Raw genomic sequence first — 26,776 nt, 5'->3', positions numbered from 1 at the left:
GAGTTGGCATTTTAGCAATATATCCAGGTGGGTTATTTGGATACTTAAGTCTGAGAACACACCTTTAATGCTTCTTTCCAGAAATACCCTCTGGAATATCATAACGTACACACAGGAAAAATTACCAAAAGCAATCCAAGGTTCTGGGCTGGCAGCAAATGATTTTACACTGAAGTCACACCTTAAAAATATTCCAGAGCCACTGAGTTTGGATTTAGCCAAGTAGTCGTTAAAGCAAATTGAAAACACAATAAACAAGTATTAAAGTAGCAATTCCTCTCTTTTCATCTCATGGTTCTACATACCCACTTCCTAATGGACAATTGTAGTTCCCACTAAAGAACTCAAAAGACAAATTGTTAATTTGCTCAATACTTTTTAAATACAGCAAGAAATAGCATAAACTTGGAGGACTGTCAAATTTTCATCTCATCCAGCTAGGTTAGATCGTAATTTCCTACAGAAATGAGAAAAGAAAGGAGAGTTTGGCCAAAGTTACCTTAAGACTTTCCCTGGAATAACAGCTTCAGTATGTAAACTATTAGTCTCCAATCACCAAATATGTCTTTATTTGTTCAAGAATGCTGAGGAATTGCAAAGAGATGCTTGTAGTGATGTGCAGCTACATTAACCCCAATAACTGGGAATAGACAACAATCTTCACTTAAATGGTGATGGGTATTTTTCTGCAATCTTTATGACTGAATGATTGATGGCAAATATTAGACATCAACAGTAGGTGGCTTAGTAATTGTCACACCTAGTTGAGTCAAGAACATAAACATTAATTGTGCCAGTAACTTATAGTCTACTAAAATGTGTGTGTTTTCTAGATACAATACGACAGATATATATAGATGAACTGTTGACGGACATCAACGGATACATTTGAAAAGGTTTTAGCCACAGAGAGTTCTGACTTTTAGCATAAGAAATTGAAGATGTGCAGGAACAGAAAATTAATGCTTAAAATTTTGGTTGCCTGTAGTTGGCATTGTGAAAACACATTTGAAAAGGGCAACAATCAGACCACTGTCAACATGTGATATATCAAAGCATATTTCATGATAGTTTCAGATCAGAATCATGTAAAAATATTTGTACACTCAGTTGATAAAAGACCTGGTCTTTCTGTAGCTGACCCTGTCTGCTGAAACAGGGACTGATGAATCCCACTGACGGATAACAATGTATGTGAGGTTGTCACTTGGGTATGTGGAAACACATAACTATTTGAAAGGAATGATCTATTCATTACAAAAAATGTCCTTGCTTTATCTTTTCTTTTTTTTACATCTGAAGTCAGAAAAGCACAAGAAAAAAAAACAGGAGCTTATCACAAATTGCATCTTTCAATCTCATCATTTATATAAGTTGTCAAAACAGTTATTGATGCCACCTTTAATTGTCTGTGAAATGATAAAAATATCTTGTCATAAATAATATTTCAACTTTGAAAATTTAGGCTTTTGTGACTAGTTCTGCAAATTATTGTTATACCTACAAATAAAATTAGTGTTTGAGAACCTACTTTTTTCATATAAAGAGAGTATATAGTACTATGGGCCAAGATAAAAGTAACTGAGTTGCAGTTGTTGGTGGAGTTATGAGGAAGAAAAGCTCTGTTAACTCCAAATGATGCCTAGTTCTCAGTATTCTAAGGGCCACGTAGGCCACACCATCTCTTTACTATGATCCTTTAGATCAAAGCTTGACTTTTATCTTGAATAAACTTCAAATCCAAGATCCTTCAATATCTATTACCTTATATAATCTTTCTCTGATCACCAGATCAGAGCTCTAAATAATCGGAATCAGAGCCAATTCACTGGAGATTTTGACCTTAGAGTTACCCACTCTGAATCTTCACAAAGGGTTGATTCCTTCAAAACTGAAGTCCCTTGAAGCTTAAATTCCAAGCTCTTGTTCCGAAAGACTTGAACTCTGAAGCCCTTGTATTTACCTGAGACACCCATTGCCATAGATCTTGACCTCAAAACCTATATCCAAGCTTATTTCAAGTTGGTTTGCCATGACATAAACGTTGATCAGCTTCCAAAGCGTCATTCCTGATCTCAACTCAGAGTGTTCTCTGAAGGATCAATAAATGATTCTTTTTTCCACACTGTTATGTTTTAGCGCACCAATGCTTTAATATGTTAAAGCTTCATTCATATCAGTTTTTAGGGAAAACTCATCAGAGTTACTCTTTCTTTAGCTAAAGGAGGGTTTCTGTTCTTTCAATTTATTTTAATACCGGGGTCTTTAAATAGGGTCTTAAACTTTTTAAATATCTCTGCTATGAAAAAAAGGAAAGAATCATTCCTCAAAGATGGTAAAATGCACATAATTTCACTTTGTTGCGACCCTATCTCTTAGCACTTATGTCTTAAATCTTCACTAGTATTCTAAGCCCCAGTAGTCTTCAATTTTCACTCAGTTTTCTTATTCTGATAAATTAATTTGCTTTTATGTGTTACAATGGAGAAGAAGATGTTTTAATTACAAAAAACAAAGCAAAAAAGCACTGGTCAAAGAAAATTTAATTTTCTTAACACTGGCTGAATCTAACATTTAATTTACATTTTACATATATGGTCTCAGTTTATTTGAATTAAAGTTATTATATGTGATTCCTATAGCAATCAGTATCTTTTATATCAGTATAATCATTTTTACACACGATGGAACATACATGCATTAATATACATCTAAATAAAAAAGAATCAAATTGATTATTGTTATTTTTGTCATAATAATTATTATTGTTGCATTTATCTTACAAGAGAATGAGCCAATAGTGGTTTGAAAAATTGTTTAAGAAACCCTGCATTTCCAGGCCTAAAAAATGTCTAATGTAATATGTTATATGATTTCATTGATTATGATATACTCATTATATTAATGAATATGCAATATTTAATCTATCAAATTATCAAAATCCCCCCAAATCAGTAACATCATTTTTGTAAAGTAGTGAAGAAATGTGAATCCTTATACACTATTTTAGCAATTGTGGAAAAATCTTGGTTGTATACTAATTTAAACACACATAATACTCTTTGATTCAGAAAATTCAATTCTAAGAAGTTATTATTCAGTTATAGTTGCATACATCTTCCATCATGTATCTACATTATATATTTTTGTAATAGGATAACTTTGAAAACAACTTAGTAATAGTAATGGGAGAAATTATATAAATCTAGGGCATACTTTTTTGACATTAACCAATACAGACACATTTTAACAAATATTTAAATAAAGAAACAAATGACATCACAGGGTTTATTATGCTGTACCATTTTTGTAACTATTTATATAGGAAAAGACTCTATATTTATACTTGCTTCTACAATCTATAAAAATCTTAGAAGCATAAATAAAGAATATATGATAGTGGCTATCTGGGGTGGAGGATGATGACTGATAGTGGCAGAATTTTGCAGGCAATAACATGAAGCAATTAATAATTGACTAGTGAGTCTGGTTTTGAAACAAGAGTTCAACTGTCTTGATTTAAACTGATACCATGAGTCATTGAGTCAGGGTTAATGTTTACTAGATGATCTGTTTGGAGAAGTTCAGATCAGGACCAACTGAAAAATCTTAGAGCTTGCTCAACATTCTTCAAGGTCATTTATCAAGGCATTAGAAAATAAGAACATATAACTTTCTTATCTTGGTTTTTGGAGACCTTAAAATGTACTCTTTTAATGTACTTCGTTATATTTTCCACTGGAATATGAATGAAATTTGACATTTCTTTACCCTAATAACTCCTGATTTCTTGCCAGGATCAGTACCTATTTTTCCAACAAAACAGCATACTATTTTTATTCCATGTGCCAAACGAGTTGCTTGGCTTGGCTTCTTTCCTTTTTGTGAAATGCTCCATGTCTTCACTATAAAAAAAACTACATTCCCCTTCAAAATACAAAAAGTCTAAAATGATCCTCTCTAAAGGAAGACCTCCCCCCTTAATTTTTTTTCAGGAGACTTGGTCCTTCTCTTGATAATACTTTACAGATTGTAAAGATAATATATGATAGATAATACATATGAATGAAGGGATAGATGATAGGTAGATGATAGGTAGGTAGATAGATAAGGATAGACAGATGAATATACAGGTAGATTGACTAGTTTTATCATCAAGTTCTCCCACTGTGTATTCATTCTATGGGAGAAGAAGGTATGTCTTTTATGTTTACCACAGAATCTGCACCAGGCCTCACAAAGTCAGGGAAACCTCAATATCCTAGGTAGGGTCTAGAGTAACTACTACATTGCATCTCATCCCCTGGGACCTGAGTTGCTACCCAGCTCTATTGGCTCAGGTTTCCGCACTGTAGTCATACTCTGCTACCTGGATTCAAACTTGCAGAGCATTCCTTCTTCCCTGGAATTGGGCCAGTGCTGTGTCCTATTCCATAGAGCTAAAATTACATCTAAAATCTAGGCTACTAGGCCCAAGCTCTAGAAGATATCTCAAAGTAAACTGTTCCAGTTCTATAGGCAACCTATATCCAACTCTGTTGAAGAGAATGAATCTTAAGCCCTAGTGCTTATTCAGTTTAAAAAGTGGTGCAATCAGTTTAAAAGGTCTTGATCCAAGGGCTCCAGCCTCATAGCTGTTCCAAGTACGTGCATCTTGATCTCAGTGCCATTGCTACTGAATTTAAGTTATATCAGAGTTAATAACATGAAGGATCTCCTTGACTAAGTCTCCCCATTGTGGAGAAAATGAGAATAAGAGGAACCCCAAATCTCTTTATACTGAATATATTAACAACCTATGCTACTTGCTCCAGTGCTACAGACTTCTATGGCATAGCCCACTGAGGCACCCACAGTTGTTTCTGATGTTGAACAGAGCCGTTGAAGCTTCACAGAGACTGTACCACTGCACCTATTCAGAAGGAGAGTTACCAGCCCTTTCTCAATTGGCATATAAAAACCCAACTGTGAGTGAAATTGTTTTTCACTCCAGAAAATTTGAAATAGGGAATTGCTTCACCCAATGCACAGATATTAATGGAAAAGAACAACAAAACAACAACAAAAAAATACAGAAAAGCAAGGAAATACACACCACCAAAAAGCACTGTAATTCTCTAATAAGAGACACCAATGAAAGGGAAGTCAATGAATTCCCAGAAAAGAAATACAAAAAAAATGGTCATTAGGAAACTCAGAGATACAAGAAAATACAGATAGGCAATTCAATAAAATAAGAAAAAAATTAATGATACGAATGAGAAATTTAGTAAAAGATAAAAATAATAAAAAGAACTCAAACAGAAATTCTTCAGCTGAATAATTTAGTGAATTAAAGAGAAAATATATTAAAGAGATTCAAAAGCAGTCTTGATCAAGCAAGAGAATTTCTGAACTTGGGAATAGGTTGTTTGATATTAGTTACTACCCAAAGAAAAAAACAAAATAAAAATAAAACAAGAAAATCTATAAGACTTATGAAAAACCATAAAGCAAATAATATTTGCATTATGGAAGTTTGAATGGTGCAAGAGAAGAAAAAAGGCATAGAAAGCCCATTTAATAAAATACTGGCTAAAGTTTGCCATGTCTATGGAGTCATGTGAACATATAGGTGTAAAAAGCTCAAAGTCTCCAAATAGATCTAACCCAGAAAAGTCCTGCCGGGCTCGGTGGCTCAGCCTGTAATCCTGCGCCTTTGGGAGGTTGAGGTAAGTAAATTGCCTGTGCCCGCGGGTTCGAGAACCGCCTGGGCAGCGAGACCTCATCTCTATAATAAGTCAAAAAATCAGCTGGGCATGGTAGCGCGCGCCTGTAGTTCCAGCTATTCGGAAGGCTGAGGCGGAAGGATCGCCGGAGTCCAGCAGGTCGAGGCTGCGGTGGCCGGGAACGGCGGCTGCACTCCAGTCTGGGCGACACAGTGAGACTCCAACTCAAAAAAAAAAAAGAAATGTCCTTCATAAGACACATTACGATTAAATTGTCAAAGTTAAAGACCAAAAAAAAAAAAAAGAATCCTACAAATAGCAATAGAAAAGTATCTAGTCACATATAAGATAATTTCTATTAGACTAACTGTATATTTCTCCTCAGAAATCTTTCATGCCAGGAGATAACCAGATAACATATTCATAGTGCTAAAAGAAAAAAGCAGAAGTTGTCAGACAAGAATACTATATTCAGAAAAACTATTACATAGAAATAAGACAGAAATAAAGTTATTTTCCAGACAAGCATAAACTTAAGGAAATTTGTCACTCCCTAAGTGGCCTTACCAGAGTCTTGCATCTGGAAGTAAAAAGACAATAATCAACTTCATTTAAAAAACGCATTATATAAAATCACTGGTAGAATAGATATAGAAAGGAGAAAGAAAAAAAATTAAACCTTATTACTACAGAAAACCACCCAGTCACAATGATAAGAAAAAAGAGGGGAAGAAAGCTAAAAAGAATGTACAGAGCAACCAGAAAACGTTTAACAAAGTTACAGTTGTAAGTTCTTGTCTATCAACAATAACTTTGATTGTAAGCAGATTAAATTCCTCACTTCGAATATATAAAATGGCAGAAAGGGTTAAAAAATGTTTTAACTTATGTTGCTGACAAAATGCTGATTTTATTTGTAAAGACATAGATAGAATGAAAGTTACAGGATAGAATAAAATAACCACACAAACAGAAATAAACTGTAAGTGTATCTACACTTAAATCAAATAAAACAGACTTTAAGTCAAAAATTGTAAAAAGAGACAAAAAGTTATTTATATAATAATAAGGAGATTAATTCATCAAGAGGAGTTAACTTTAAATATATATGCACCCAACAGCATATAGCTTTTATATATATATATATATACATATATATATATATTATACCATTATCAGAGCTATAGGAAGAGATAGATACTAATAAAATAATAGCTGAGAACTTCAACAACACACTGTCAGCATTTGAAAAATCAAGAAATAAACATTGAACACAAGCTATTTTTTAGAACAAATGGACCCAACAGACATTTGCATAACATAACACGCAGGATAAACAGAATGCACATTGCTTTTATTAGCACATATAGCATTCTACAAGATAGTTCACATTTTAGACCACAAAATAAGTCTCACCATATTTTTTTAAAATTGAAATGATATCAAATATCTTTCTGACCATAATGAAATAAAACTAGTAACCAATAACAAGAATTTTCAATATTGAACAGATAAATGACGGTTAAACAACAGGCTTCTGAAAAACTAATTGGTCAACGAAGAAATTAAGATGAAAATTCTGATAATTATTGAAACACATCAAAATAAAGACATAACATAAAATCTGTAAGACATGGCAAAATCAGTATTAAGAGGAAATTCATGGCAATAAACACCTACATCAAAAAGTAGAAAAATTTCAGATAAACAACCTAACAATGTATCATAAGGAAATAGAAAAACAAGAACAATCTATATCCATACATAGAAGAGAAGGGAAAAAAAATCAGAGCAGAAAGAAACAAATTGTTACTTAAAAAATGCAAAAGATCAATAAAAGCAAAGGTTGTTTTTTTGAAAATGCAAGCAATATTGATAAACAATTATCTAGACTAACTAAAAAATAAAAAACAAGCAAATAAATAAAGTCAGAGACTAAAAAGAAGAAAATACATCTTTTACAACACATACACAAAATACAGACTAGTATGAAATAACTGCACCCCAACAAATTAGAAAATTTTTGCAGAAATGGAAAAATAACTGGATATATATAATCTACCAAAACTTAACCAAAAAGAAATAGAAAACTTGTAAAGAGCAGTTGTAAGTAATTTGATTGTAATACAAAGCCTCCCATCAAAGCAAAGCCCAGGAACGTACGACATTACTGTTGAATTCTTCCAAATATTTAAAGAACAATACCAATTCTTCCCAAATTCTTTTATAAAATTGAAAAGGAAAAGACATTTGAAAACTAATTCTATGAGGCCAGTATTATCCTGGTTCCAAAACCAGGCTGAGACACAGCAACAAAATCAACAAAAGAAAACTATAGGTCATTATCCCTGGTTAACATAGATATAAAAATTATCAACAACATTCTAAGAAACTGAATCCAAAAGCACATTACAAATATCATTCAGTATGATCTAGTAAAATTTATCCCAGGAATGCAAAGATAGTTCAACATATGTAAATCAATAATCATGATACATCACATAAACAGAATGAAGAACAAAAACAATATAATCTTCTCAATAAATGCAGAAAAAGCATTTGATAAAATTCTACATTTACTCTTGATAAAACTTATCAACAAGTTAGGTACTGAAGGAATGTACCTCAATGCAATGAAGACTATATGACCAATTCAAATGGAAAATATGTAACAATTTTTCTCTAAGATCTGGAATAATACAAGGATGCCAACTTTCCCCATTTTAGTCAACGTAAGTCCTAGCCAGAGCAATTAGGTAAAATTAAAAAATAAAGGAAATCCAAATTGCAAAAGAGGTTATTTTTTTTGTTTGCAGATGTCATAATCTTATGTACAGACGATCTTGAAAATTTCACTCAAAAATGATTAGAATTCATCAATGAATTCAATACAGTTTTAGTAAAAAAATCAACATACAAAATTTTTGTATTATTATTGTATTTACCAAAAACAAACTAGTAGAAAAGATTTTTTTAAATTCCCATTTACAGTAGCTTAAAAAACACCTTAAAATACAGAGGAATGCATGTAATCAAAGAGGTAAAATATCTCTATATGAAAAACTCTAAAGTACTAATGAAAAAAATTACAGTGGACAAAAAAGTAGATAGATATCTCCTGTTCATAGATTGAAAGAATTAATATTGTGAAAATGACCACACTGCCAAAAGTCATCTACACATTCAATGCCATTCTTATCAAAATACTAATGACAGTCTTCACATAAATAGAAGAAAACAATTCTAAACTTTTGAGGGAAATTGCAAACACCCCAAATTGTCAAAACAATCCTGAACAGAAAGAACGGGAAGCACCATAGTACCACACATCACGATATACAAAAATCTATAATCACAGAAATAACATAGCGTGGACATAAAAACAGGCACATAGACCAATTCAGCAGCATAGAGAATCCAGAAATATGCCACTTATTTATGGCCAATTGATTTTCAGCAAAGATGCCTAACACATTTACTGGGGAAAAGATAATCTCTTCAATAAATGATGCTTTAGAAACCGGGTAGCCAAAACTGAACTTGGCCCTCTATCTCTCACCATATTAAAAAATCAAATCCCCAAAAGGCGAATGCCATAAAAGATAAAATAGACAAGTGGAACCTCATCAAACTGAAAAGCTTTCGCACACCAAAAGGAATCATCAAGAGAGTGGGGAGACAACCCAAAGAATGGGAAAAATATATTTGCTCACAATTGTGTATGTGACAAAGACCTAGCATTCAGATCTCCAATCAATTTAAACAAGCCAAAAGAAAAAAAACAAACAAACATCCCTATTAAAAAATGGGCAGAGGCCATCAATAGACACTTTTCAAAAGAAGACATAAGAGCAGCCAACAGATACATGACAAAATGCTCAGTCTCACTAATCATCAGAGAAAAACAAATCAAAACCACACTGAGATGCCATTCCAGTAAGGATGGACATCATTAATAATTTCAGTAAGGATAGCCATCATTAATAAATCAAAAAACAACAAATGCTTGTGTGGGTGTGGAGAAAAGGGGATGCTTCTACACTGTTGTTGGGGGTGAAAACTAGTCCATATTTTATGGAAAATACTCCGGTGATTTTTAAAGGAACTAGAAATTGACCTTCCATATGACCCAGTAATCCCTCTTCTTGGAATTATACCCAGAGGGACACAAATCTTGCTACAAATAGACCCCTGCACATGTATGTTTATTACCACGCTATTCACAAAAACAAAAACATGGAACCAACCCTACTGCCCACTGAAAGTAGACTGGATAAAGAAAATGTGGCACATATACACGATGGAATATTGTGAATCCATAAAGAAGGACAAAATCATGAACTTTGTAGCAAATTGGAAGGAGCTAGAGGCAATCATACTTAGTGATCAATCACAGAAAAAAAGAACCGAAAGCCACATATTCTCACTCATAGGTGGCACCTGAACATTAATCACAATAGCACAAGAGAGGGATCAGCAGTTGTGGGACACTGGCAGGAGAGTGGGGGATGGGGCTACACATAGCATAAAGGGTACCTGATCCTAAAAGAGAGGAAGTGAGCAACTTTTGGAGGCCCAAACTTCACATGTAGCTAGATTACTTATGTACCTAATCTTGACTTTTGTCCCACATCTTTATAATAAAATAAAGTAAAATAAAGAGTAACAAACATTAAAGATGTAAGTGTAAGATCTAAACACACACACACACACACACACACAGGAAATACTTCAGCATATTGTTCTGGGCAAAGACTTTATGGAGAAGACTTCAAAAGCAGTCAACAAAAACAAAAGTAGATAAAGAGAATTATATAAATCTAAGAGCTTCTTTGCTTAGTAAAGAAAACAAACATCAAAGTAGAGGCAACCCACAAAATGAGAGAAAATATTTTCAAATGATTTATCTAACAATTGATTAACATCCAAATATACAAAGAATGCCATAGAAATGAATTAATCTGATTAAAAATGAGCTGAACAGTCATTTTTCAAAAGAAGACATACAAATGGCAGCAGGTGTATAAGAATGCTCTGGGTCACTAATCATCAGGGAAGTATCAAAACCACAATGAGGTATTTATTTATGGTGTCATAAAATAGCCAAAAAATAACAAATGGAAAGTGGGAGCTCTTATACAACGCAAATGGACATGTAAATGTAAATTAGTACAACCATTATGGAAAATGTTATAGCATTTCCTAAAAACTAAAAATAGAACCATTATATGATCTGGTAATTCCTGAAGTGATTATATATCCAAAGGAAAAAGAAAATGAGTAACTTGAAGAGCTATCTCTACTCCCATGTTTATTGCTGCAGTATTCACAATACCCAGGACATGGAACTAACATACATGTCCATTGACAGATGAATGGATGGAGAATTCGTATATATATATACACACACACACACACACACACTGGGGTATTATTTAACCATAAAAAAATGAAATTCTATCATTTGTCCTAACGTTGATACACTTTGAGGTCACTGCATTAAGTAACATAAGACAGGTGGAAAAAAGATACCTCATGTCACTCACATGTGAAATAATAATGCTGATTGTATGGAACTAGTGGAAGAGGTGGGAGAGGAGAATAGTCCTGGATGGTGGGATTGTACATAAGTCCATCTCGATAGGAGAAATAAGTTCCAGTGCTCCGTAGCACTACAGTGTGATTACAATGAACACCAATGTGTTGCATATTTTCAAAGAGTTAGAAGCATGAATTTGGGATGTTCCAAAAATAAGGAAATAATAAATGTTTGGGGTGGTGGATATGCTACTCAATCACCCTGATTTGATCATTAAACATTGTATATGTGTATTGAAATATTGCACAGTACCCTATAGATGTGTACAATTGTCAGTTGTCAATTAAAAAAATCACAACAAAATTTTTTTTTAATTTGAACATTGAAAATTCTGACCATAAAATTACTATTTGATATTAACTCTCTATTTTCATTTCTTTTACATTACAATCATTTTTAATGCTAGCACCTTATAAGGCTATTCATATTTTTCTGAATAATGAATGATCTGGTTGGCAATCTAGTTTTTTCCAGTATTAGGTGTATCCAAATATAATTTAAATTCTGTAAAATTTACTCTTTGGGTTATACAGTTCCATGTGCTTTGATGAATATAAACAGATATATAACCATCACCAAAAAAATGATATCGGGCATCTTCATCAACCCATAAAATACTCTTATAACTCTTTGTGGTCAGTCTCTTCTCCCAGTTCCATAGCCACCAATGATATGATTTGACTCTTTTTAGTTTTGTCTTTTCAGAATGTCTTATACATGAAATTGCTCATCTGACTGTTTCTATCTTTTTTCACTTAGAATAATGAATGCATTTGACATTTAGTAGTTTGTTCCTTTTAGTTTCTAAATAATATTCCATTATATGAGTATTAAAAAATGCTTATCTGCTTAGTGACTGATGAATATTTGGGCTGTTTTCAGTTTTCAGTGATTATAAATAAATTTGCTGTAAGCATTCACGTGTAGATTTTTGTGTAAATATGAACTTTAATTTTCCTTGGATAGATGCCTAGGGGTAGAATTTCTGGGTCATATGTCAAATATGTGCCTAACTTTTAAAGACGTTATAATAAGTTTGCAAACTCTTTTCCAAAGTGGCTGTACTATTTGGCATTTCCAGCAACAATGTTTGAGAGTTTTGATTGTTTCATGTATTTGTCAGTAAATGATATTGTTAACTTTTGAATTTTAATAATTCTAATATTTGCATAATAGTAGCTCATAATAGTTTTGATTTGCATCCCTGGCTAAAAATATTGAGCACTTTTATGTGGATATCTGAAATTCATATTTTTCCTTGGTGAAGTTAGTTCTGAAGAAATTCCAATAGCTGCCCATCTCTAAACTACATGTTTAATTAAAACAAAACACCTATTTGTGTTAAAAAGTAATGGTGTCAACCAAATTCAGTGCAAATTAAAGAATGATACACCATTTCCAAGGGGCGTATATTTCTGAAAGACAAGGATGATGAGTACAATGAAACATTATTCAGTCTTATAAAATGAAAATGAAATCTTGTTCAGTCTTATAAAGAAGTAAATATTGTTGCATGCTATAAATTAGATGAAGCTTGAGGATGTCATGCTAAGTGAAATAATCCAGTAAGAAGAAGATAAATAAAACATGATTCCACATGCATGAGATATCTAAAATAGCAAAACTTGAAGAGAAAAAAATAGAATGGTGATTGCTGGGGGTGACACGGGGCAGGGGGGAGGGGGAAGTTGTTGAATTTATTAAAACTTACTTATTTGCATAATGAAAAACTTCTAGATTTGTTGCACAGCAAAGTGCAAACAGTTAATGCTACTGCACTGTTTACTTCAAATGGTGAAGGTGGTAAGTATTATGTGTGTATGTGTGTGTGTGTGTTTTTACCAAAATAAAAATAATAAATTGAGTTGAGGATCATTCTGTAATCTTGAAGGGAAAAAAAAAACTTGAGTACATTACATTTCACTTTTTTATCTTTCCGTCTAAAAAATTTCTGCCCAATATTAAAGTCACATCTGAAATTTTATAAAAATAAGGACATTCTTTACTGTCTACAGTCAACCTGTCACATTCAAGATTGTTGTCCATTATGGCATTATAGTTTAAATCACTCTTAAAAACACAGATAATACTGCATACCATTATTAGTTATTTTATGCTTGCAACGCTGAAATTTTCAATTGGATTACTTACAACATTAGCCAAGAATTGTGGCTTACAATTATTTGTGCACATATTTTGCATATATTATATATATATTTGTATATATTACTTCATATTGTCTAGTCATATATTAAATCTTAAACATAAAAATGAATGAATAAGTAAAAGTGACTTTAGGTCTCTATTTCAGCCTGGGATAAAAGACGATATTGATAGTGGATAGAAAAGACTATCTTATGGCAATTCTAGAAAAAAATTTGCTTTTGGAGCCTCAGAGAAATGTGTGTTAAGGAGACATTACATTGATCCTTTCTTCTCCCCTCTTCCAATTTCATTCATTTATTATACCATCTTTCATTAGTTTCTAAAAGTTTTTTTGGAGACCAAACTTAAAAGTTACTGTTAATTCTGTAGCTATCTACATTTTTAATCCATTATTGACTTCTGGAAATGCTGTAAGAAATGTGTCATGAAATAAATAATGATATCAAAACTTCCACACTTGAAATTCCATGTCACATCCTTTTCTACCAAGTGGGTGACATAACTTTGACTTTGGCAGCCACATGCTGAAGATACTAAGGTAAAAAATGGGGGACGTTTTAGTTCTTGAATCACCTCTTGGCAGAGAAGACACTCATTGTAAAAAGACATCCTTTTTGTAATTTACATGAGTAAGAAATACACGCCTATCATGCTTGAACCATTATACATTGTTGAGTTTATTTAATATGTTACACAGAAATATTTTTAAAGATACTCTTGTATTCAGTACATAATGTACTCATTTATGAATGATTTATTCATGTCAAATATAGGCAAGCTAGGGTTTTATTTGTCTTGAACATTTTAGTATGCCCAGTCAATGGAACAATGCCTTGAATATAGTAGGTGTGCAATCAGTGTTTACCTCTTGGATAAATAAATACTACTATTTTTGACAAGATAATTAACTCAATTATGCATTCAGCAGCTTCTAATAAATAGGTAATAGATGAATAGATTATAACCAATAAAAAATGACTAATATGCCCACTATGAGTCAAATTCTCTGCTACTTAGGGTTATACATAGTTGTAAATATGACATATATATTCACTAGTCTCAATCAAATGTAGAATCTCATGAGAAAAAGTGATGGACTTAGAAAATAAAAAGAAAAAAGCAGTGAAGGTCATGGCAGAGGGAATGCATGAGAGTGCGGATGCAAGCAATCTAAAATACGGTGGTGCTTGTGGGATGAAAAAAATAAGTATCGATGGGATTAAAGAGTAAGAAAAGTTGTCCTGCTTGGATGATGGGGATTCAAGAGAAAGAGAAGTTCAGAATTAATTGAAAGCTTTTATTTGAAATGTTGAGAAGACGGTGGTGCCATATGGAGACAGGGTAAATTGGAAGAGAAACAGGTTTGGAGGAAGATGATGAGTTTAGCTTCAGGCATGAGTGATTTGAGGTGATTAAAAATGTCCAATAGGTAACTAAAGAGATATGCTGGGAACTAAGCAGAGAGGTGTGGATTTGAGAATTTGAGGTAGGAAAAGATAGTCTACAGACAAACATCAGCCATGGAAATGGATGGGTCAGTTCAAAGAGATCATGTCTGAGTAAGGCTTAGAATCAATACCTGAGCAATCTCTATTGTCCTCTCACAGTCAATTAGCAATATGTATCCATGGTGAATACCAAAGACGAAGGGCTCCAAAGGGTACATTTGCTTTGAAAACAGTATTCATTACTGACAATGGAGCAGCTGCTGCTGGGAAGCCTTGTGTATGATCATCATTTCTAGAATTGGGATTCTGAGGGAAGATAAATGCTATGAAAACAATTGCTTGTCAATCTATAAGATGATTTTCTCAAATACATTTGGCATCTGTAACCCACAATTTCTTTGGTAAGCCAGCTGATCATCCATTTCACGGTGTGACTATCTGGAAACAGTGGGATTTGCTGATGGAGGTCTTAAAATGGAACTTGTCTCTTGAAATGAGTATGTCTACAGGGCTCCAAGACTCACCACATTATTCTCAACATGAAGATGTCCAGGTTGGAGCTGACTACATCTCCATTGAGAACTCAGTCTTGCTAAGATTTATTCCAGAAACAAATATCTGTGTGTCTTGCTTTCACCCAACCATAGCTCACAAAGCTCCAGCACAAAACCTAAGGTAAATGAGCAAAATTATTCTGGGGAGAGATTAGAGATTTTACAGGTCAAGAATCATAGAAATGATGTAATTCACAAAGTCTTTTCCTCTGTTTTTGGAAAAAAGACTGTTGATAGAAATGTCTCCTTCCTATCAGAATCTTAGATATTTGTGAACATCAGTACAATTTCCCCCAAATATTTTAAAATATTTAAAAAATTCAAAAAGTATGTATTAAGCTTTCTATGATATGCCAGGTACTATGCTTGTCACTGAGATTAAAACAGTCAACAAAAATTAACATAATGCCCAATGTCCTCATGGAGATATATTTCTGGTTTAGAATAGAAATATTATATATATAACCATATCAATTTTTTAAAAATTAGAACCTTCTCCAACCTGTGATAGGTGCTATGATTAGGAGGTAAGTAATGCTATTTATGATGTGTATTGCTGTTTTAAGAACACAAGCATTAGACTCTTAGCTTTCTCTGATTAGTCCTGTAGGCTTGGCCACGCCACCTCTGAAAAGTGGGAATAGTAACTGAAGTTACTTGATAAAGCTGATGTGATGATTAAATGAGGGGATACTAAGTACTAGCACCCAGTAAAGTTCCCCCTTTAAGAGCTAGATGTTATTAGGAGAGCTGATTATCAGAAAAATGTAAGTGAGTCAGTGTCAGTGAATGCTTTCATTGAACAGTGACATGTGACTGAATTATAAAAGGTTGACTTGAAGAGAAGAACATTCTGATAAGAGGAGACAAAGTGTGATGGGGGAAGAACAGAAATAAAAATGAAGAAAAACTGTGACTAAAGGACTTGGCAAAAGGGTTACTTAGCTCTATGAGAAGGTTTGATAGGTAAGCAGGCCACAAAGAGGAATCCTTGTGGGCTATGTTAAAGGCCAACAGTGTTTGTCAATTGGATAAATACAAACTTACTGCTTTTGACAAGATAATTAGCTCAATTATGCATTCAACAACTACTAATAAGTAGGTAATAGATAAATAGTTTATAACCAATAAAAAGTGAATAATATGTCTCTTATGAGTCATATTCTCTGTTGCTTGGGGCTCTACATAGTTATAAATATGACATACATATTCACTAGTCTCAACATGTGAAAGCAATTGTTATACTTTAAGTGGAGGTATGATATGCGTCTCAAAGAATGTCTGGCTACAACATTGGTGGCTTCAAAATACTGTTGTCAGAGGGCGTTGTAGATGATCAACTGATTGAAGAAGGTGGGAATCTGGAGCACTGAAGGAATTGTTTTGAATCCTGTTTTCTTAAATTCTACGATTTGACTTAGATGTATGTTCATTAGGGTCGATTGACAAGACTGTGTTGAGCTACTTCTAGGTTGGAGGGGTCAAGTCAGGCTAGGTAGGAAAGGGAGATCCTGGATGAGCTACTTTACATCCTTCCTTTCACAGACATCACTGCTGTTTGGCTGTTGCTGTCCAGCAGGAATTGCAAAGGCCCAGAGCAGAGCCTCTTATTAGCTCTATCAGCTTCTCTGAATTGTGAGTCACTGTAATCCTCATAAAAATTATAGGGCTGGACAGATTTTTACCACTAGATTTGATTATTTATAAGTGTTGTACTTTACATGAAGTTAAAGAAAAATTATTCATAATTTCTATAATGTGAGTTATGATTATTATTCCCTGGAATGTCTATCCTTTACCCAGTATCATGATTCTGCATCTCTATGAATAAAAGTAGCAATAAAATGATGACACTAACAGGCAGAATTAGTTGCTTGCTCACTTTTTGGCAGGCAATAGGCTTAACCCTTTACAAGGTCATTTAGGTTCTTTCAAGGACTCTGTGTGGATGGTGTTTTTAATTCCTTTTTATGTATAAGGAAATAATGTCTCGAAAAGGTTAAGATACTTTTCAAATGACCATCAAGCATATGACAGACTTGTCTTGACCTCAAACCTGTGCCTTTGAGCAGTGAGCATACTGCCAAATCATCCTCAAAGTGTGATTTCTCAAAATGTGTTTTCTCAAAGACACCATCTGATTACATATGAAAAGAGCCCTGACCTCAATCTCAGGTATCTCAGACAAATAAAAGCATCCTGTCTGTGGCATGCACCTCTTCTATAAAAGAAAACATTGAAAAATCTTCATTCACTATATTTGGTGTTAACCTACAATGACTTTTTTCCCTCACAAGTTATGATTGACAAATTTCAAAAGGAAAGGAACTACATTGTTTTATTTTAGCTTTCTAAAGATCTCATCCAAAGGGCACAAACCTGGAAAATCCAGTAAATGTTTCAGTCTTAGTTCCTGGCACTTAATCCTTTGCTAAAACCAATGCCAGAAATTTTAGAAATTGGCATGAACTAACAGATTAAAAGCTTTCCTGCGGCTTCTAGAAGATAATACTTCATTATTTAATACTATATACTCAAAGAAAAGACAGCCTAAGCAGAATGAATGGCCATTTTCCTGCACGGAAGAGTACAGAGCCATGACATATCATCATACTTCATTGACTCCACAAATCCACAAATCTTTATTCCTCAGACAGGGAGAAGCCATATCTTCTTGCACTCTGCCCACTTAGACTTCAAGGTCCATGTTTACCATCAGTGCTTTCATGAACTTCTTTTTCTCTCTTTTTTTTTGAGGAAACTTGATTTCTGGCAATAAACGATCTCATCATGGGTTTTCCCCATTGCTTTTCCAATATGGAAGACTCGTTTGTCAACACTGGTTAATTGGCCGTTGTCCTGGCTCTTAAAAAACAGATGAGAGCATTAGAGAGAAACAATGCTCTTTAAAATGCTGAGTAAGGTTTTCATTTGTTTTCCATGACAGGGGACCTCGGTGCTGATAACATTCAAGTGGGCTATATATGTATCTACAAGCAAGGGAATGAAACAAAACAAAGCAGAAGAGGAGAGACTTCCTCAATTACATTATAATCATCATGGCTTTCATTATTTCTGACAGATAATCCTTGTTTGGGATGGGGAAGGAAAAAACAAGAAACAAGCAATGTAAGAGAGTGAGAGATTTATTAGGAATAGATGGTCCCGATTATATTAATTCGGCAAAAGTAGCTTTTTGGCTGTTGGCTGGTTTTTTTTTTTTTTTTTTTAAAGAACATCTTCTTCCTCTAAAGCAGCTCTGAAGAGTATCGGTGGTGCACCAGAGTTCTTTCTTCTGTGGAGGGAGAAAAGGGTTAGAGAAATGAGTTAGCTCAGATACTAGAACCTGGATCTGCTGCTCGGGAAGACTGGAAATAGAGTGGGACAGGCCACAGAGAATGACCTGCAGACTGGCTCCATGCATGTAGACAATATTACACACAAAAACAAGCTAAGGAGTTGACTAGCAAAGAGAAGTCACGTATAATTTAATGCAAATGTAAGTATCTAGTGTACACTTAATTTTATATGCATATTTATTTTGCTCCCTTGCTATTCCCTCATCACGATGTATTCTGAAAAACAACCAATAAGGAGATGGGGAAAGAGCAGAGAGACAGGTACAAAAAGACCTTATATTCTCTCTTCCAATAAGTACACAGGCTTCTCAGACTCCAGAAGAAGTAGTGTGCATTGTTCCCCAGGGACATCAAAACAGTCATAGTGCAAACACCTGCACTCTTCAAATGAACTACAATAATGATCTTCTACATACACAGAGCTGGAAATGTGCAGCAGAGAGTACTGAGAGCAAACGTACAAGGGATATAAAGGAGTAGAGATGAAGCAGGTCCTAGAATAAATGAAGACACCCATAACGAGGCTTAAGATGCAAAGACTATTTGGATATTAGGTTGAGTTCAACTTACCTTAGCCCAACCAACTTCCATGCAAGTTCATGGTCTTCACTATGGAGATAATGGGTAGATTTGCAACAAACTTCTACTCCTTTTCCAATGACAAAGTCAATCAAGACTCGAGGCTTATCCACGACTGTAGTACTTTCATCTCTCACTTTGTTCATGTCTTCCTGACTAATCACATTCTCCTCAAACAGGTCATCCAAAAAGACATTTATTGTACCCACACCCACTGAATGGATAAACAGCCTTCTCTCTCTCTCTTTCTTTTTTTAGACATTCATTTGTTGGAAGCACAGATATTTGTCAAATACTGAACATAGTACAATTTCCCTCTCAACTTACTAAAAGAGAAACAATCATTTCAGTATTCCCCAGCCAAACTTTCCTCTCCCTCAGTACAGTAATCTCAAGGAATTATCTGATGCTTTGCATGTATCTGATATAATTCTTTCTGATCCTAGTGTTGCCCACATGTGTTCCCTGTGGGGCCTAGGAGACTTAATTTTGTTATTATTATTATTATTTTGCCAATCTTCTGAAAATCAGAAGCTGTTCTGCTCTTACCTGCACCAATTTTTTAAACTCTAAAGGGTGTTGACAGACTGTGTGCATTGAAAACATCAGCTGCTGATTCCCTTCCAGTGATTTTTCTCATCTTCAGCTAACTCAAAATTATTTAAATTCTAATAAGACTAACAAAATTATAACAGACACCAGTAGAATCCCAGACACTTTCTGGCATTTTCTTTGACTTCAAAAATTTTGTGAAAGTGTGGCTGATCTTCTCTCCTTCATCTTTCCTGTCCTTCTTCTTTCCACTTCAAGGCTGCTTGTGTAAATCTTCACCAAGCCTAATAAGAGAGAAAGTCTTTTCCTAAAATAGTTTCTTTTAAGGACCTCTCTTCTCAGGATAGGAAAGACTCACGAGCCCTGGATTCACATACTGGTATACAGTATGCAATTGTAACAGCAGGTGATGCAGCCTTCTTTTGTAAATAAGGGCATTTGCACAGACTAAGAAATAATGATTACACCTACATATATGTGCTTATAATTATTATTTTCTAAGAAGCTCTTAATACTGTTGTCATTTCCCAAGACCTATTCAGGTCACTGAACCTCAGATCGTAGCAGAAATTCTCCCCAGAAGATATTTGCTTCACCATTTCTTAGGGTGTGAGAAATGGGAATAAGAAAGACATGAGAGGGCATAGTAGAGTTAAAAAACATGCGATAAAGAGCATTTAATTCTTTGAGGTTTAAATTGAAAGTGAAATCAGAATATGGGACAGTTTTGCCACTCAACTCAAATTCTAAGACTCCCTCTTTTAAAAATTGCGGTTAAAATTACACATTATGTGTAATTTACCACCTTAGCCATTTTTTCAGGACCCAGTGCAAGTGGTATTAAATGCATTCACATTGTAGTGCAGCCATCGCCACCATCCATCTCCACAAGTCTTTTCCTGGAAACTCAAAACTCTGTACCCATGAAACCATAACTTCTCATTTTCCCCTTCCATTGAGCCCTGGCAATCACCATTCTACATTCTGTCTCTATGAATTTGATTTTCGAGGTGCCTTATGTAAGTGAAATTAAATAGCATTCCTCTTTGGTGAATGATTTATTTCACTTAGCATGATGTCCTCAAGGTTTATTCATGTTGTAGCATGGGTCGCAAGTTTTCTTCCTTTTTAAGTCTGAATAATATTTCATTCTATGTATGTAACACATTTTCTTTAACAATTCACCTGTGAATGAACAAATGTTTTTTTTTTCCATCTTTTTGTTTTGTGGCTAACGCTGCTACGAATGTACATGTACAAATAAGTCTTTCAGACTCTGCTCTTATTTATTTTGGCTATATACCCAGAAGTAGAATTGCCAAATCATAGAGTCATTCTATTTTATTTGTGTGTGTGTTTGTGTATGTGTAGTCATCATACTGTTTTTCATGGCAAGTGCACCATTTTACATTCCCACATACAAAGCGCATGGGTACCCATTTTTTCTGATCCTTGTCAAAACATGTTATATTTTTTCCTATTATTTTGATACTACCCAATATAATGGGTGTGAGATGGACTAAGACATCTTAACTCATTGCTTTCACCCAGTCTTTGGGCTGTTTTCAGACACAGGAATACTGTGTGCCCCTGTGAAATATTTTTGCTTTTTGGAATGAAAACGCTTTCTTATTTAAGGCTCTTTCTTTTCAGCTGCCTTTGATTTAAAACACACTGCATCACAGAGATTAAGAGAACACACACTGAAGCCAGGATGGTTGAGTGAATATTTTACCAACTATTTTCAGGCAAGAAACTCAACTATGTCTCAGTTTCTCAACTGCCAAACAAGTCTGATAATTATTCCCACCTTGTAGTGTTATTATGAGTATTTAACAAATCAATACAATTTGTTAAAATAGTATCTTCCACAAAATAATCCCTCAATAACTATTGTTGTGTAACAATTCCTATTTGTTTCATTAATTAATTCAACACAAATATCCAACAGTTATTTACTGAGGACCAATTATATGTGCCAGACAAATTATATTAGAGATATAGCAATAATGACCAAAACAGACAAAAATTTCTTCCCTATTTGAAGTTTTATTTATAGTGAGAGAGAAACCTGAATTCATTCAATGCATGCAAAATACTTCATATGAAGAGAATTTTAGCAATGAAAAGTAAAATATTCTCAGTAAATTTCAGTAATTGTATTTTTCGCTAATATATTTGTATTAGCTTATATGTATGACCTAATGTGATATACATTTAAAATCTGGGCTTGGTGACACAGTTTAAGTGCTCACAAGCCCAGGAATACACCGAGTGAGGCAAATTGGAATGTAAAGGCCTGTGGTAGACATGGTCCTCTCTGAAGGAACAGGGCTTCTCAGAACCAAATAGTTTTGCCTATGAGAATGAAGATCGAGCTTACGTTTTCATTTTATGTGTACTGTACCTCTCAGAGAAATATTTTTCAATAGGTTTGCCGTTGTTCTGAGATACTACACAGATAAGACAAAGTTTGTCTGTGGTTCACATGTGACCTGCAGTCACTGATATGCTCTCTGTGGTGGAAAAGAATTATTTTCTCAAGAATAGAATCTTCAGTCCTGGCAGTGTGTAGTAGAATATTTTGGAAATTTTAATCTATGGGTTTTTTAAAGTAGTCTTTTCTTTCCCTCTCACTTTTCCAAACAAGTTCATAGTAGGCACTGGGTTCTGTGGCCTTTGGGAATATATATAGAAGACTAGAAATTAGAGATGGCCAGAAAGAGACTCGGATCTAGAGCAAGAAGAGGACAAGGCAAAAAAGAATGGGAACTTCACTGTGGAAATCACAGAAAAGAATATTATTCTCACAATAGTTTCCTTCTCATGGATTGGGAGAAAAGAGGGGTGTTTGAGTTTCCAACCAGCCAGTAAAACACATGGTCCAAGGAAGTACCATGAGATGGTGCCTCACTACAGTTCAGGTCCAAGTTATACCTGTAGAAAGCAACACAGTAGATAACAGGATTCTCAAACTCAGTCATTGGTCCTAGCTCTCTTGAAGCCAACCAGAGAACTCTTAGATATGACAGTCTAATGATGGATTTCAGCAAAAAATGTCAATGATAATGTTTTCAGGGAAAGGGAAAGATTTTCTCTTCTTGTTTTTCTGAAGACTACTAAAGCCTCTGTGAATCTGGTAAGGCTTCAGTAAGGGCAAGAGCTCTTATAATAACTACAATTCAATTATCTAAAATCCTCTTTGAATAGGGACTTGACTTCAGAATATAATTTAAAGTCAGGTATACTAACCAAAAATAAATTAATGACATGCTAAATAAGAGGTAGTGCTTTCAATGACACGTAGAGACCTAAAAATTTAGATGGGGGCTCATATCAGATTTCTTGAATGTTATTTGCTGCTGACAATTCATATTTGCCATTATATATAAAAGTGTGGAATTAGAGAGTAAATATGATAGGGAGGAAAAAGGTCCCTAATTGCTAGGTCTATTTAAGTCATCTGTAACTCTTTGAGGCGGCCCAACTATTCATCTATCATTTCTCCTTGGTCTACTCTTGGGTATAAACATTCTGGAACAAGTTTACTGAACATACGTTAGTGGGACAATTAGTCAAAAGTAAGATTTTCCTTTTCCATAGACTGTCCCCTCTTCCCAGATTTGAAGTCAAATCATCCATTTGAATATACAACATGAGTTATATGAGATGTTGAGTGAGTTAAACTGTTTAAGCCTCGGTTTTCTTATTTATACTGTTATTGCCTCTGTATCATTCCTATTACTATGTTTACTGTGATCATTTAGTATAATGTGTATAAAATCATTTCCCGGCCAAAAATAAAAGTGAATGTTGTTACATCAGCAATAATCTTAAAGAAGAAATTATCCTAGTGACTTATTATTCTTTATGAAGTACATACTTCTTGTGTCAAACATGACAAAATATGTCTCCATTTTATGAAGAGTACTAATTCTCTAGGGTTTAGATGGTTGCCTGACACAAGGACCTCCTCACTCATTCTTGGGCACTCTGTGTGATGTGTTGTTTGCTCCAAATCCTAGTACTATGACTGAATGTATGTAGAACATCAGCAGGTGAGATAGGTTTCAGTGTCTGCCCTTAAGGAGTTTATTTGGGACAGATAAGGAATAAGCATAGGAAAAAATTAAGTGATAATACAGGAGTGTTACAGACTAAAAGGGCTATAAATGGGATAATTTAATATGCTTCCAAGCAAACAGAAATATTTCACAGAGGCAACAGGAAATACTTCCACAACCTATAGGATGAAGGTGTTTAGACAAGTACTGAAAGAAGTTAATGGTTTGCTAATAGCTTGTTCCAGCTTCTGTACTCGATTGTTCAGCCAGCCTGACAACACTAATAAAATGGAATTTGCATCCCAGAAAGGCAGATGAAATTGTGACTTCCAGAAAATAAGTCTTGCCCAAGATAACATGGCCAGGGAACGTAAGAAGAGTGATTGGATTACTTAAGTGCAAAGACCACAGCTATGTATCTGTTGAGAAACCAGGGTAATTCAGACACTGACAATAATAGGAACAAAATCAAGAAGTGGAAATAATGTAAATTAAGGAAGGGACGTAAAGACTTTTGACTGGAGCAGAACGTTTTACTTAGAAACAGTGGGAAATAAATTTTGAGAAACTTGATCCAAATTAAGGATTATGACAATCACTGTGAATGTGGAATTCAAACTGTAAGTAACAAATGATAATTGTGACCCACTGTTGCTTCTTGAGTACACTGGTCACATTTTATCTTCCTGAGATAACCATATTGAGTGTTTCATGTTTGCTACATCTTGAAATAAATCTTTGATCCATGTTAATCCTGATAATACAACTATTTAAAAATACTGAGTCACTCCAGAAGACTACTAAAATTTCAAAGAGTGAGGCTTGGGTTGCTGTATATTTATAATGCTTTAAGGCAGTTGCACCTTCAGTTGAAAATCTCTGTCTGGGGGATTTACCTCTGTAACTGATAATAGAAAGATTCTCTAGTACATTACAATCTTTGAGGAATTGCTAAAGGACAAAAGCTGGGTCTGAGTGACAGGGACACTGGAACTGGAAAATGGGGGAGGGGACACCTGGTATTTGGGGTTACCAGGAGACACGTTACAGAGTGAGGAGACAGGCTGGGGCAAGAGTGAGCTTGCCTGGATTGGTAGGGAGACATGAAGCGTGAGAGCCCGATTGGACTTTTCAGAGTCCAATCCCTACAGTGGAACGTTGAGAGATAGTGAAACTCAGCAAGATGCTTGCTTCTAAGCCAAAAGTCTTGAGAGATACTGAATCTAAATGGTCATATGTTACTTGCTTGTTGGCAGAAATAAAAGCAAACAACACTCTGGTGGAAAGTTTTCCTAGTTAAGTCCACTGAATATCAAGATGCATATTCACATACAAACACTAAAACACAGTAGAAAGTAAGCACACTTGAGTGGAAGTCACCAGAAATAAGAAGTTTAGAGACAGAAGGAATTTCAGATACTGGAATATTCTGATAAAAAATACAGATGATCTGTGAGCATTATAAGGCATTCACTTTAAAACAGGTTTTTTTTAAAAACTAGCACTTATGAAAATACAAACTTCAATCACTGAAATAAAAATAAAAATTCAAAGAACAGGTTAAGGGCTAAATTCTGACCTTATTATTTCTCTTATCAAATTTCTAACAAAGGGATCTGGAGACATGCCCTACCAAGCCACCTCAGATGGGTTTTTATTACCTCTATATAATATGGCTTATTTTCCAACCTGACTCTCACATAATATCACATTACAAATAAAGTTTTAAAAACCAAATATATTTTATGACCCTACGAAATCATCTCAGGGAAACTTGCATCTGTCTAGAATCCCCTTCTTAGGGAATCCCAGAATCTAGGCACCTTTTGAAACATGTATTACTTATTCTGCCTGAAGGCTGCTATTTAGAGATTTAATCTTCATATCATGAGCCTTGGCTTCTCCAACCCTCATTATCATAAATCAACTTTTCTTTTACTAATACCTACATTATTTAGACGGAGCTTAACAATACTTTCTACCAATGGTCAATCAGAAAACTTTTAAAATCCACTTATGACCTGCAAGTACCCTGCTTGGAGATGTCCCACCTTCCTGGGGTTGGCCTATGTGAATTTCTACATGAATTGATTTATGGTTTGTCCATAACTTCTGACTCCCTAAAAATGTATTAAGTCAAGCTCTAATTCAGCCAACCATTGTGGGCACATATTCTCAGGAACGTTTGAGGCTGTTCAGCAGGCCTGGGTCACTCACATTTGACTCAGAATAAACATTTTAAAATATTTTACTGAGTTTGGTATCTTTCATCAATGAGGTTAAGCACACACCTGTAAGAGAATTGATGAAATGAAAGATAAATACAAACACGTTATTCAGAAAGCAGCAAAAATAAATAAGAAGATGGAGACTATTATAGAGACTAAGAGTTGGGGAGGTTAGAATAAGAAAGTCTAGTTCATTAGTAATATTATATTTATACTGCTGCCATAAAAAAATAACCACAGATTTACTGGCTTAAAACAATAGAAATGTGTTATCTCATAGTTTTGTAGGTTAGGAGTCTGACACAGGCTTTACTGGGCTAAAATCAAGAGTTGGCAGGGTTACATTCATTACTAAAAAATCTGGGATATAATCTTCTTCTAAACTCATTCAGGTTGTAGGCTGAATCTATTTCCTGATAGTTGTAGGGCTAAAAGAAACATGCAGATTATTTATATACTTCCTATGCCCAAACAACACAAAATCTTCATCCCATAAATTGGTCTGGACAATGATGATAT

General features: G+C 34.4%; 1 protein-coding gene across 1 annotated transcript; it reads right to left on the bottom strand.

Annotated features, from left to right (window-relative positions):
* Nucleotides 1-18,703: 18,703 nt before the first annotated feature.
* On the bottom strand, nucleotides 18,704-22,949 carry LOC110596261 (caspase recruitment domain-containing protein 18-like). The gene is made up of 3 exons (XM_021715937.1): nucleotides 22,830-22,949; nucleotides 19,405-19,661; nucleotides 18,704-18,770 (listed from the first exon to the last, which is right to left on the bottom strand). Exons 1-3 carry the CDS (start codon nucleotides 22,947-22,949, stop codon nucleotides 18,704-18,706), a joined length of 444 nt encoding a protein of 147 aa, XP_021571612.1.
* Between the last annotated feature and the right edge of the window lie 3,827 nt (nucleotides 22,950-26,776).

Source organism: Carlito syrichta, unplaced genomic scaffold (assembly GCF_000164805.1).
Source record: "Carlito syrichta isolate Samal-C Ts95f unplaced genomic scaffold, Tarsius_syrichta-2.0.1 Scaffold308079, whole genome shotgun sequence".
Lineage (NCBI taxonomy): Eukaryota > Metazoa > Chordata > Mammalia > Primates > Tarsiidae > Carlito > Carlito syrichta.
This window is presented reverse-complemented; position numbering and strand designations above follow the sequence as displayed.